This window comes from Rhinolophus hipposideros (genome assembly GCF_964194185.1).
Source record: "Rhinolophus hipposideros genome assembly, chromosome: 20".
NCBI lineage: Eukaryota > Metazoa > Chordata > Mammalia > Chiroptera > Rhinolophidae > Rhinolophus > Rhinolophus hipposideros.
The window spans coordinates 15,732,600-15,746,974 of NC_138066.1; the positions used below are offsets into that span (position 1 = coordinate 15,732,600).

General features: G+C 52.8%; 1 protein-coding gene across 5 annotated transcripts in view; it reads right to left on the reverse strand.

The window, feature by feature from the left end:
* Window positions 1–14,375, reverse strand: part of ABR (ABR activator of RhoGEF and GTPase) — a 172,245-nt gene that overhangs the window by 44,319 nt on the left and 113,551 nt on the right. For all 5 annotated transcript variants that reach the window (XM_081029805.1, XM_081029808.1, XM_081029807.1 and 2 more), the window contains 5 exons: window positions 12,017–12,077; window positions 6,892–6,944; window positions 6,176–6,316; window positions 4,268–4,389; window positions 2,561–2,726 (listed from right to left, as the gene is read on the reverse strand). In XM_081029805.1, coding sequence (XP_080885931.1) covers window positions 2,561–2,726; window positions 4,268–4,389; window positions 6,176–6,316; window positions 6,892–6,944; window positions 12,017–12,077 — 543 coding nt within the window. The remainder of the gene's footprint in view (window positions 1–2,560; window positions 2,727–4,267; window positions 4,390–6,175; window positions 6,317–6,891; window positions 6,945–12,016; window positions 12,078–14,375) is intronic.

Genomic DNA, 14,375 nt, shown 5'->3' on the forward strand with positions numbered 1-14,375 from the left:
TTCCCTCTCGGTCAGTGTCCCCTTCTCCAAGTTTCCAAGTTTATATTTTATAAAGGACCCCTTCCCTTTTATTAACTGCTGTTATGCTTAAGTCTCGGTTCCAACACCATCCCTAAACTCCACAGCTGGAATTCATTTCGGCAGCATTATTTACCCACTAGACAGGCAAAATTATAACAGTGGCTGACTGTTGTGGTGTCACAGTGGTGACAATGTGGGGCATTAGTGACTCACACACTGCTGGTGGGAATATAACTGGATACAACCTTTTCAGAGGTAAGCCTGGCAATTAAATGCACGAACCCTTTTCCCAGACATCTCACTCGCAGGGAATCTACCAGAAAGAAGAAATATGAGTGTGGTGCTATTTACTGTAGACTTGCCTATGAAGAGTAAAGAACCAGAAACAATCTAAATACCCCCATCTGGGGCTGTGCAGTCAAGCCACAGAATAGGAAGCAGCTGTATAAAGAACCGGACAGATCCAAAGAGCTCTAAGGTGTACCGTTAAGTGAAAAGCTCCAATTGCAAAACAGCATGTGTAGTCTAATCTCACTGACCTACACACACACACACACACGCACCCGCCAGGGTTAGCAAAGAAGAGTCTAGAAGAATACACCTCAAAGGGTTGACAGGGGGGTGGGCGATGATCAGTTTTATTCTATACACTTGGGTATTGTACGCTTTTCTTATTATAACAAGCCAGGGTTACACTGGTGATTAGAAAAAACAATTATGTTTAAAAAAATGTTATGTAATACAGAATTGTACACCTGAAATCTGTGTGTTTTCACTAACAATGGTCACCCCGATAAATTTTTAAAAAATGTTATTAAAAAAGTAAATCGCTGCTTCTTCTGTGATTCAGAGAATGTCACTGTTGTGTCTCTCCAGTGATTCTCGTCACATGTCCCACACACTGTGGTCAGTGATGGGCCCGTCTGCCTTCTCCACTGGACAAGGAACTCCCTGAGGCATCTGTATACCCCGGTGCTCAGTAAGCATTGATTTGACGGAGCGGAAAGCCACGTCTGCACACCAGGGGCAGGAGGGAGGCACGAAGCCTGCCGGCTCCCAGGACCAGGTAAGAAACATCCATGCAAGATGCCCCTGGAGTGGGGATGCTGGGCAGAGCCAGAGGGGGACCCCGGCTCCATGAGGCCCAGCCATTCAGGAGGAGGACACCGGTGCTGGTCAGGTTGCTCCCCCTGGGCAGGTACACCCCCAGTCTGATCCTCAGTCCCAAACACCCTGGGGTTACTACTGTGATCTTCCTCTCCCTTGTTCAAGGAGAGATGTCGGAGTTAAAAAGATCCTTAGAGGCCATCTGGTCATTATTCCTCAACAATTGTTTACAAAGCACCTATTTATTATGTGCCAAGTGCTAGGGACATAGAGGCCATCTGGCCCTGTTGTTCCTCAACAATTGTTTACAAAGCATCTATTTATTACATGCCAAGTGCTAGGGACATAGAACTAAATAAAACTGCCCCTCACTAGAGTTCAAATCCTAGTGGAGAACGGAGAAAGCTGACCGTGGAATTATAATTCAGCACCAATAAAGCAAAATGGCAAACATCAGGAATCAGGAAGCAGGGCACCTGCCCAGACTGTGGTGAGTGGACATTAGGGAAGGTTCCCCAGGGGAGCTGAGGTCTAAGCCAAGCCTGGATGGGTGAGGAAGAGACCAGGCCAACCAACAAAGCTCCTCCATGCCCTTCCCGCCATTCATGGGGAAGCTTCCTCCCGCATGCTTTCTTCTAGCCACTGTTTTTAAATATATGAATTTAAGGCTAGACATTTTCCTCTAAATAGCACTTTGGCTATAACCCATAGGTTTTGATATGTAGTGCTCTCATTTTTCATGCAGTTATAAAGAGTCTGCAGTTTTCATTTTGATTTCTTTACCCTGAAGGTTTTAACTTTCCAGGCATATACTTAACTATATTCTAGTTGTTGATTTCTAATTTTACTGCATTGTGGCCTGTGAACATGTGTAGTATGCTATCGACTTTTTTTTTTTTTTTAAATTTGAGATTGCCTTTGCAGCCTAATGCATGTTTAATGTTTGTGAACATTTCACATGAGTTTGATAAGAATCTCAATTCTCTCTCAAGGCACAAGCTTCTGTGCATTTTTAGATCAAATGTGTTAATTGTCATATTCAAGGCCCCTCTCTCCTTAATTATTTGCCCACTTGATCTGTCAGTTTCTGAGAGGCCACTCAGGTCCTTTCTCTTGGACATATCCCACTTTTCCTTAAGAAGGCCTTCTTTTCTTGCTTCCCTTTTCTGCAGTGTTGGACATATACTGTTCTCCAGGGAATTTCCCATAATTAAGCCTACTAAATTCTGAGCACTGACTCCTTTCCTCACCCTCCATTTGCCACAGTCGAAATCTTTCCCTAAGCATGTGTATGCTCGAAGCCTCCACTCTTCCATCTTCTCTCCTTATCAGGCTCCCAGCTCCTCCATCTCTCTGATACACCCAGTTCAAAGGGCCCCAATAAAAAACAGCCAACTTCCCTGTCCCAGCTCAGATGCCAGGCTCTGCTCACCTCCTTCTGGATTTCACTCTTGAGGGCGGAGATCTTCATTTTCATGTCTTCCAGCTCATGGTCTGGGAAGGGGTGCACATGGGGGCTGGCCTCAGACTCCTCGGGAGACGGAAACACGAGGTCAGCCAGGGGGATGTACCATTTGCAGTCATATTGCTGGTGCTTCCTGCAAACAAGCCAGAGGAAGACATGAGCCAAAAGGAACTTGGCTCTTTAAGCCTGAACTGCTAGAACTATAAAAACCACCTGAAAGATTTTACTGAGAACAGGTGACAGGTAAGAATGATCCCTTGTCCTTGAGGAGCCCGCCCAATCAGGAAACACACACGTGGAATAATGGCAGTGAGGCATCTGGACCTTGGCCTTGTCAGTCTTCTGGTCCCATATGACTGGTGTTTTTAAACATCCCAGACCTCTAGGATAGGAGCAAGAATGTGCTCACACTTTCCTATTCCCCATCCCATCCTTTCTCCTCCCTTTCAGTCTTATCTATACTTAATTCATATTCGTTATCCTTTACACTAAAGATGAAATACAAATGTTATTTTGAATGCCAACTCTGATCAACAGAGGTCAGATGGAGTACTAGGTTGAGGATTATAAAACCGCATTCCAGCCTAGTGGGGAAATAGTGCTGTGGTTTATTAGTAATGTCTGCCCCGGGCAAAGGACTGAACATAGCTTATGATTGCTATCTCTGCTTTAGAATTATCTCAAATCTAATTCCAGAGAGTCATCCCCTTTATTGACGCTCATGATAAGCTCTCCTCCTCTCACTTCCCCCAGGATCAGGTTTGCACCTCTCATCCTGGCCTTTCAGCATTGCAGTGACCATAGGGCTTGTGTCCCCTGGACTGTCAGCGAGTGTACTTGGCACACAGTAGGTGGAAGAATGTGGGATGAATGCTGAATAACCCTTTCTGCTCATCGCACAGAGCAGACCCATAACAGTAAATATATAGAGGGAAGTGAAAAGATGTTTTCAAATCAGATTAAGGTTCAAATCCCATCTCCTCCTCTTCTAGGTGGTTGTCCTTGGGCAACTTACTGAACTTTTCTAAGTCTTTGCTCTCATCTGTGAGACGAGGATAATAATACCTTCTTTATCAAGTTGTTGGGAAGATTAGAAATAATATATTCAAAACATCTGTCATGGCACCTGGCATGGCAGAAGCACTCAATAAATGGTAACCGCAGTTTTAATGACTATTCACAGACTTGCGGTTAGCAAAAAATGCAGAGATGCCTAATAAAAGGAGAATGCTTAAGTAAATTATGGCATATCCACTTGTAACATCATGAGGGAAAGTAAAATGATGGTTATGAAGATTAGGCAGCAACAGGGAAAATGCTTATGACGTGAAATGGAAAAAGCAGAGCCCCAAATTGGGTATTCACTCTGATTACAAGTAGATGAAAAAAACATAAGAACATTAAAAAAAAAAAACTGGAAGGAAATATAGCAGCAGGAGACTGATACTTATGCTCGGGTGAGTGACGGGTTTTTGGTCTCTAATTTGGTTATATTATCTTTATAATTAAAAACATGAGTATTTATTTTTGGAAAACGGCTATGTAGCAAAATAAAATTAATGAATACGTTTTTAAAAAGGAATAGAAATGCAGACTACCCCAGGTTGCTGTGGGGTTCCATAGGGAGCAGGACCTAGTTCCCCTCCACCTTGACTTCGGCACTTACGCACTCACCCTGCGGATGTCTTCTTTAGCTTGGCGCACAGTAGGACATCTGTAAAGAGGAAGACGTGCCGCAGCTTCCGGGAGCCCTCCGACACTTCCACCAAGAAGCCATCCTTCACCAGCTGCCGCGTCTGAGGGAGATGGCACACCCACCCCGCCTGCTCAGGGCCACTCAGCCCAGGGCCCAGCCTGCACTGGGGACACATCCATGGGGGGGGGAGGGAGAGGCTGCAGGGAGGGGCCATAATGTCTGGCGGTTAAGAGCACTGGCTTTGAGTCAGATGGACATGGGCTTGAATACAGATTCTGCCACTTCCCAACTGTGATCTTGGGCAAGTTCCCTGACCTCTCTGAGTCTCCGTTTCACCATCTGTAAAATGGGGATAATGCCTGCCCATAAGGAAGGATCATCAAAATGGTGTATGTAAGACAGCACATCATATGTGACCAACAAATGGTAACTTTACACATTTCCACAGCTCTCAACAGCTCCCACCTGGATGGACCCTAGTTCAGGATGACTCAGTTCCTCTATCTTAGGACATAAACATTCCCCACCCCAACCACCACCCTATAACCTCCTCCTAATCCTAAGAAGTTGATCTAGTTTTAGTTCAACTTTACCTGCAGACCCACCCAGGCCTGTTGATGCTGCTCTACCTCTTGAGAAGATTCTTCAGCCACCCCCAGGAGGATGGGAGGCCCTGCGCTACCCTCTATGGGGCTGTGTCAGTGTTCTGGGGAACCTGCAGCCATCTCTAACCTGGGTGCTGGATGGTCAAGAGCACTATTCCAGGCAGAACTTCCACAATTCTTCCCTGCACAATTCCACCCTCAGGGGCAACAGGCTCCTTGGGGCTGTCACAAGCTGTCCCATCCTTCCCTGTATTATTCCTCATGTGACCGCCTACGCTACAATATGTAGGGGAGCATGCTGAGTGTATACAATGAAAACGATCTGAAACTGATCGTGCTCTAAGCCCTCTGGAAATCTTTCAGATATCCCCGGGTCAAACAAACTAGTAACACTCCAGGGTTTGCAAACCAGGGCTGGCAGCTGCAGGCAGGGACAACTCTCTGTGCCCATCCGTCACCCTCGTCACTTCCCTCCCCAGGTGACACTGGAGACTCGTAAAGGTAACAGAGGAGCATAAACCCAGCCAGGCTGCATTCCTAGACACCACTTAATTAGCTCCCTCGGAGAGGAAGCACTGTATGTGGGCTAGCCAGCTTCAAATTGCTTCTCTTCACTGAGGCACCCCCACCCTTCTACCAAGAAGGGCCCCCAGGGAACAGGAGCTGCTGTACTACATGTAGGAGCCCACCTGGGACGTTCCAGCAGTGTGGCCACATAAACCACCTCTCCTGCCAGCCTTTCCTGTTGGGGGGCTCACTCCCTAGCGCCTCCCACCTGCTCATACTGGTTAATCAGGGGTAGCTCAGAGCTCCCGCTCTCTCCGACGCTCCGAGCTCCCTCAGACAGAACCATTATGTTCCAGGGGCCCCCCAGGGCATCATACTGCCCGGAGGGTGTTGCTTGCATTCCAGAATGAGACAGCCAGGGCTCCTAAGTCCCCAGTGTGGGGAACAGTGCATGGAGCTTGCAGAGAGATAACCCCAGCTAAAGAATCCAGTCGGACACGTACGGCCAAGAGACCTTGTGCCAGACCTGGGGAGACTCTCTGGGCCTCAGTGTCCTCTTCTGCCTCAGTGAACTACTGTGAAGATTAATGAGACACTGGACTTGAAGCTGTCAGCCCAGGGCCTGGAGGCCTCTCCCAGGATGGGAATGAGGCATCAGGGCTGGAGAGGCACAGAGCGGTGGTGCCCGGGAGTGGAGCAGAGCAGGGACGGTGCACCGGGTACGCGGTGCCCCCTTCAGCCTGGGGGTGAGGCTGCGCTGGGTCCTGAGCTCACCTCCCCCTTGGGGGTTGTGACCGCAGTCCGGCGGGGGTCAATGTCCTCATTGATGCTGGACAGGAAGTTCTGGGAGATGCGGAGGGCGTCCTGTAGCAGCGGGTAGTCTGGGTGGTCCACAGGTGTGTGCTTCAGCAGGTCCTGGGAAGGGTTGGGGTGGTGAGTTGAGGGGAGTCGCTCTGGGGCTCAATGAGAAGACAGTGGGGAGCACTCAGGTCTCACTATGAGAGTTCTGAGGGGGATCCACACTCCCATCAGGTCGTGCCTGCAAAATCTGAACTAAAAATCAGGGTCAGCACAGCAGGGGTGAAGGCAGTGGTTCCCCTTTATCTCCACTACAGTCATGACTCTCCCCGCTGGGGTGGGAGACAGCCAGGTGGAGTCTCATCTCACTGAGCAGCTGGGAGAGACACTCCTCTCACCACCCGAAGCTGCTCTAAGGACATTGGGGATTGTTAGACAAGGGGTAGGAGGCAGGAAGTGCAGGCCTCCTAGGGAGTGTTTGGCCAAAGGTCAAGCTCCGTAGCGCAGTCACACTGAGGCCATGGCCCCCTTGGCATGGTTACTACAGAGCAGGCAGGCCCGGGTGGGGCCCAGGGACCCTCTGCCCGGTTCTCCTAATGGGCTGCTCTCTGACTCCAGCACCTGCCCACCCCGGGCTCGGTCTCCCACGGAACTGCGGACCCGTCCTGGGACAGTCAGGGGCTGACACTCACATGCAGGACCAGGGTACTTCTGGTGACTCGGTCAATTGGCTTGTAGAGCAGAGCTGGTGGGGAAGGCGGGGAGACAGGACAGGTGACAAGACAGGAGAAGCGTGAGACCTTACGGACCAGCCTCGCCCCCCGACCCTCTTCACTCCCCTCGAAGACCCACTTGCAGGACACCCACCCACAAGCGGGTTCCACAGCAACATGCACCTCCATTCTCACCCCAGGGTGGGCCAGACAACACAAGCAGATGCGCTCGCAGCCCTGACAGCCGGCCTCCTTTCTCCTGCCTCCTTAGCTTGTCTCCCACCACATCTGATTTCTTCCAGGGCTGTCCCCAGGCCTGTCCTGGCCTGACCCGACGCAGAAGCTCCTCTGTATCCCCAACCCTGAATCGCACAGCTACCGCCGCCCTGCCTTACCCTGCAGAGCTCCAGCACACTCTGCGTCACCCCTGGGGCCCCAGAATGTGGCAGGGAGACACTCTGTTTTTCTCGGGAGGGCAGCTCCCCTAGGCCCGCTCACTCTCATGCTCCTCTGGTCCAAGGCCTGGCACCCCCAGCGGGGAATGGCAGGCTTCACTTTGACCCCCGAGTCAGCCTCCTCTCCAGAAGACTCCTCTCCACACCCTCAAACCCACAAAATAGGACAGGCCGAGGGAGGCAGGCTAGCTCGCCACAGAAAGGCTCTGCTCTCAAGCAAGGGAGAGCTGAGGGGACAAAGATTTCCTGAAGGAATTCAGGTGGGGCCTGTGGAAGCCCCAAAGAGACTGGGGAAATGCTAGCTCAGCAGGGCCCCCGTTCACCACACCCCTTGGTGACCAGTACATCAAATGAGGGCAGTTGGGATTCCACAGGGACAGGTGGAAGTGGCAGCTGGCCTACCAACACTTCCAAATGAAGCTGCCTGTAGGCAGCTGTGTCCTGCCTCTTCCGACACGGGTGGTTCAGTGTCAGTCCTGCCCCTGGATGCCGCTGACCATGAGGTCGTGACCTCTCTCCTCCTGCCACAGGACCAATAAGAGGCAGGATGCTGGTCTGAGAGGGTGTCCAGTAGGACCAGGTTGTAACAGGCCTCAGAGCTGACTCTCATGCCCTAGCCAGCTCCCAGACCCAAGAGGCCCCCAAAGCCCTAAATATAAATACTAAGCAGACACTTCGGGAACAATCTGCTCTCTATGGAGAAGACGCAGTCGCAGTGGTGCAGAGGCTTATCTGCAGTCTTTGCTTGGCTGCCCATTAGAAACACTGGGGGAGCTCTTAAAAGATACACTGGGGTGGGGGGTCGGGGGTGGGGCTGTGTGGCCAGTTCAGTTGGTTAGAGCGTGGTGCTAATAACACCAAGGTTGCTGGTTCAATCCCGCATGGGCCACTGTGAGCTGCGCCCTTCTTTAAACAAATAAAAAAATAAAAATACAGCTTCCTGCCTCCCTCCTCTCACCCCAATTAAATCCCAAGGTCTGCTGGGTGGAACCTGGGCATCGGCATTTTTAAAAAGCTCCTTTGCTGATTCTGACATGTGGGAATGATTGAAAACCACTGATTTCTGCGAAAATACTTCCCATGACTTATTGGTAGCACTCCCTCCCCACGGGCTACGGGAGCCAGAATGGACAGGACCAAGCTTGGGGTATCCTGGGATGGTGAGAGTAGAGGCCAGTTATCAGTCCGGGGCGGGGGGGGGGTGCCAGTTCTGAGGCTGTTTGGAGTATCCACCTGTGGCTTAGCTCATCTTAGGGGGGAAACCATACCCAAGAACCCCAGAGACCCAAGAGAAAGTGCGAGTTCAGCAGACACCCGCCAGGATGGGCCCTTGAGTTCCAGCTCTGGGAAAGCTGATACTGCAGTGTCAGCTCCCTCTGTCCCTCTCTCGGGTCCCAGAAGGAAGAGGTCCCTGACTAAGCTTAGAGGTCTGCACAAATGGTGGGTTGGGTTTCAGAGGGGTTATTAATATGCCTGCAGTCACCTCAAGAGTCTACCTGATGGGGGCTGTGGAATGAGTCCTGTGTCTCAGCCCCAGGTTGGGGAGAAGGCAGCTGGGAGGAAGTGAGAGGAGAGGGAAGTGCAAGGAGGAGAGGGCCCTGGGGACACAGTCAGATACGGAAGGAACCAGGGCAGGAAGAGCCACCTGATGTTTGTGCTCCCCACATCCCCTGCACGCTTGCTTCTCCTGAGAATGCAAGAGCCCACCTTTCCCCCTTCACCTGTTCTACCTGTTCCAGGAAGCAGGGGGCCTGCTTCCTGCCCTGCTTCTTCCACTCTCCTCACTCCTCACCATGCTGTTCATGTTCCCAGGGCAGACACCGGTCACCAAGTTGTAATGCCTGTCTCTCCCCATTCTCCCGGGAGTCTTCCCTGACCAGATCTTTTGCAAACAATACTTCTCCATTCTCAGTGCCTACAAGTCAGACCACTGACTCGAGCAAGCTGGCCTCTCTTTAGTCTGCCAGGTACTTACTCTGTGTCTCTTTCGTAACAGCACTGTTTTACATGCATTGTTTCCTTTTATTCAAATGGGAAGCAATTCTCACTAGCCCCATTTCACAGATGAGGAAACTTCTCTAAGGCACAGATAAATTCTATAACTTGCTATAAGTGGTCGCTGGATTTTGAATTTAGGTCTACCCATGCTCCTTTTTTTTTTTTTTTTTTTTGGTTTCTTCCATAGGGGAGGGTAGCACCTGCAAAAGCTCAGTGACCCTCGGGAGAACTCTTAGAAAGATTCACCAGGAAGGAGTGGGCGAGCTGGCTTCTCGTGTTGCCAAGGTGAGCCCTCTCCATAGGGGTCTGGGTCACACATGCCCTCCCTTCGCATCCCCAACAGCATGAAAGCCTGCAGAGAGGGGGCACTCAGCAAATAACCATTAAGGCAGACAACTCCAGAGTGAACCCCAAGTTGCACAGTCTCCATAGAACCCCCCAAAGCCAGCATCCCTGGGAGGGGCTGCGAAGATTCTACACAGTGAGGTCAGTCAGGCTTATTCACTTTCCATTCCTCACTTTGAAGTTGACTTCAAAAAAAGCATCACAGGGACCAAAGAAACCCTGAAATCCAGGTCCCAGTCCTGTTCCTCTAAGACTAAGCTTCCCTTTTGGGAGGGAAGAGGGAGCAAAGGGCAGAATCCTTCTTTTTAGGCAGGCAGGGTTGAGACCTGACCAACTCCAGGGCCAGACCAAACAGCATCTCCCCTCTGATCCTGGAACGGGCTATTTCAAGTCCAGCTCATTCCCCTTGTCCCCAGCCTGTCAGAACCTGAGCTGAGGGGCAGGGGCACAGGGCGGCTTCTGGCAGGTGACTAGACTTCCCGCAGCTGTCCTGCTGGGGCAGCTGGAGAGGGGCTACCTCAGGGGTTACTTCCATCATGAGCAGTCTTCGACACAGGACAGCCTGAGAAGGTGAGGGGACAACAATGGCCTCAGAGAAAGAGCCCAGAGAACTTCATCGTCTTTTCTCCAGCAAACTGCCACCCTCCTCCATTCAGCCTTTGACAAAAAGCTCTGGGTTACCACGGAGATATGAAAGCAAAGTGATTGGGAAGGGTGCAAAGACAAAACGCCTGGTGGGAGGGAAGAAACGGGGCCTAACAGGAAGAGCTAGGGCCAGCTGTCTGCCACTCCAACACACAGGGGCCCAGAGGCAACACTTGAGTCCCACATCCCTGCCAAAAGCAGCTTGGGTCATCCCTGAGACACTTCTTGCCTCAGAGAGCAGGGCCCATGGGCTTCTGGTTACCTCCTTGCCTAGGCCTGGTATAGCCTCCTGGGAGCAAAAGCCTGGCTGACAGCCTGTGCCTGTCCCAGGACCTCCTCGCTAAGGGAGCTGCAAAGGGGATGCTCTGATCCCTTCCATTGCATGGTGGGTGTGTGACCTTCAGGAAGCAGCAGACTGCCACGCCCCCCTCTCCCACAAGCATTCGGTTACCTTCTGTGCTTTAGCCGAGACCTCAGCTCAAGGCTCTCCAGTGGCTAGAAACAACCCTCCATCAGAGGAGCCCAATTCCTTCCTGCTCTCCCCACCGGATCCAGTTCTCACCGCGTCACCGCCGTACTGAGAACCGGTCTCCAAGGCAGCATGTGCACTCTGAGCACACAATACCCTGGCTGCTCAACCTCCGCCCCTCTGGAAACAAAGAAATTCCCAACTTCTCCCTCTAGCATGGGCTGGCGCCCTCCCGGTCCCAGGCACTGCTGTCCCGACCATCTGTTACTCCGACTGGCCCCTGCTGACCCCTCTCCGGCCCAGGGTGCCACACCTGCCAGGTAAGGTCTTGTCACTTCTGTCCTTAACAGCCTCTCCAGGAAGTTGCCCACAACCCGTCAAGCTAAGCCACCAATTTCACACAGATCCTCCATGGGTACCAGGACCCTTCTAGCCTGGTCCTTCCATTTCTAAGGCACGCTGCCCTGAGTGGCCCTCAGACCTCAACTCCAGGCTGGAAGCTGGCCGGAATGGGGTAAATGCAGATCCAGCCACTTGCTTCCCCTCCCTTCCCTGCTGCCCCCCAAACCTCGCCGGCCACATTTTAGCCCACTCCAACTAGCCCCCAGAGGTGGGAAGATACACCACCTCCCATGAGAGGGGGTCTGGGTTACCATAGGTGCAGTTACAGCAGAAGCGAACGATGAGGAGAATTTCCATGGCAGCCTCTATCCCGGCAGCAGGAGCATGTGGCCATCGCTCCCTGGCTCCCATCAGCAGCCCAGCCACTCAGCCACCTTTGCCGGCTGCTGCTGCACAGCCTCCAGAACCAAGCCACTGCTTCCGAGTGCTCCTCTCGCAAGGGGGAGGGGAAGGAAGAGAAGGGGAGCGGAGGGGAGGGGAGAAAGGGAAGGGAGGGAAGGGGAGGGGAGGGAAAGGGAGGGGAGGGGAGGAGAGGGGCGCTCACGGCACAGCTCGTGAGCCTGTAGAAATGGGAGGAGGGAGGAGGAGGGGAGCTAGCTGCCCGCTGGCATCCTCAGAAGGAGCACGTTTGTAGCTGGCTGGCTGCCTGGGGACAGAGGCTGATTCTTCGCGTGCACGCGCTCACACACACTGACACACCAACGTACACACGCTCACACAAACAGGGCACCACAGTCCACAAAGCCAGACAAAAGAAGGTGACTGCCATCCAGCCCGTCCCCCAAGGTACCTTCCATAGTGACTGACGTGTGGCTGTCCTTGGAGTCCTTGGGACCTTTCACTTTGAGTTCCTGCCAAACAGAGGAGAGGAATCACTACCTGGCCAGTCCCCTGAGCCTGCCCATCCCCCATCATGAGCGTGGCAGGAAGAAAGGCTCTGAAACGCAGGGCTGCAGGTACGAGAAGACAAAGACTTGAAGACAAAGACTTATGGGCACCGGCCTCCCCTCTACCTCACTGCCTACAAACCACCGGTACCACACCCACGACCTCCAGGAGCCTCGGGGCCTCGTGGAGTCCAGAGGCTGGATGTAGGCAAGGAGGGGCTCTAGGTACCAGAAGGCACTGTGACGACGACGGTGCTTTCACACCCAGCACTAAGGCCCCGCCCTGGTGACTCTGAGGGCCTTCCAGAGAATGAGCAGTGGCAAGAGCAGGATCCCCAACCACAGCCACTCCTCGGGGGTCTGGGCACATCAGCCCAGGGCACACAGGGCCTGAGTGGACAAGCACCAGGTGTAGCAGCTGATACCGGGGGCATGACCCACTGTTGGGATAAGGAGTAAGGGGTCCCGCACACCTGCGCAGGGCGAAGCAGGGAGGTGGTGTACCTGAGGCCGAGTGGCTGAGCTCCACGGGCAGTCTGAGCAACATCCTACCCCTATCACCCACATGGGGAGGGACTCACCCAGGCCCCGGCCCCATCTGACATTCCCCACCCTGTGCTGGGCATCAGAGAGGAAACAGTCAGAGAGAAAGAAGCAACAGTCTTCCTGGATCCCAGGCAAAATGACTGGGTAGTGAGTGCTGCAAACGGACTCCAGCACAGCTTATTTGATCCACACTTGTTTTATCTGCCTTTAGAGAGAGAGGGCCAGCTCCAGCGCCTGCCAACCCACCAGCGTGGCCTGTAACTGGAGATGTAATGCAATCCCCACTTGGAGCGTTGAGTGCAGGGAAGAGGGCTCCAAAGAGGATGTCAGCGGGAAGGTGGGGTCGAGGCGAGGCCAAGGTCAGATACCCAGGTGCCTGCTTCGCCTGGGAGGGAGGAAATGCCTAGGCAGCGGGAACACCCCTTTTCCTGGTCCTGCCTCAAGCTGTTTCTAGACAGAGAACACCTTCCGGGACTGAGTCTGGGGCTTGGGGGTGGGGTGAAGGGGGGGTCACTCATCTCCTCAAGGCTGTGTCTCTGGCTGGTGTGCGGTTCCCAGCTTTACCGAATTTTTCTCCATGGCCCCCTTCAGGGCAGCCTAGAAGTATGAAATCATTCCCGCTGCAGTGGAGAAGGGCCTAATTGCAGTAATTAAGTGACAGTGCCAGTAGGAAGTCACAGCGTCAGCGCATGAGTCAGGGTGAGAAGCCACCTGGCAGCAGGCCATGAGCCTGGCTCTGCCCTTGGAGGCAGCAGGCTTTGAGAGGGGCTTAGGGATGAGAATAGGGGTTTCTGGGTAGGCTGGGTTTCTTAGCCCAGACTAAGGAGATACCCCCACTCTCTGGACCAGATATGACCCAGGGTACCTGGGCACCCTTGGCTGGACTTCTCTCAACACAGATCAGGGAATCCAGTTTGTTCCCAGGGAGGGCTGGGAGCTGTGGGGGGAAGCACCATTTCTTCAGCCTCGTGCCTCCATGTAGAGGGAATTCCCTACCCCTCACTCTGTCCTCAGAGGAGGAGGCGGACTCACCTGATCCCTGGGTTTGGGAGAAGAAACTGAACTCAGGCCTCCTCTCTCTGCCTCCAGCCGTAGTGTGTAATTATTGAGTGGAAATGTTAGCAAGTCCAACGTGGCTACAGATCCAAGTCCACATTTTGCCAATTTGGCTTTGATGAGTAATCAAACGGACATTTTCACCTCTGTCTGTCCAACTCCGTGCTGCCTCTAGGCAAATTTCAAACTTGCGTATAACCCCTAACCCCAGTAGTTTCATGAGAACTACCCTGCATCTCACCAACTTTTCTAGCATCAGAGCCGAGGATGAGAAAGCAAAAGGTCCAGAGGGGCCTGTAAGGCAGGACCTCCAAAATTGCAGAAGGAGCTCCCCAATCCTGGAACCAGAGGTTCTCTAGCCCTGAACTTGGGGCTGGGTGCTGTGACTACAAGGCCAGAAGTGGGGGGCTCACTGAGGTCGTTCTGGCTAACGGGGTGAGTTGGGCTGTGCTCCTGAAGGATCCTCGAGTCCAGCCCTGCCACTTCCTGGACACAGAAGTGTTGATGGCAGACGATGCCCTATAGAGGAGCATGGAGGGAAGGCTTCGCTGCAGCAGCAGGACAGGCATATTCCCAGCCAGAGGGGCCGTCGGCTTCTACTCCACATAAGTGGCCTTTGTGCTCTCTGTTTGTGGGATTGCAAGGATCTGAAAAGACCAC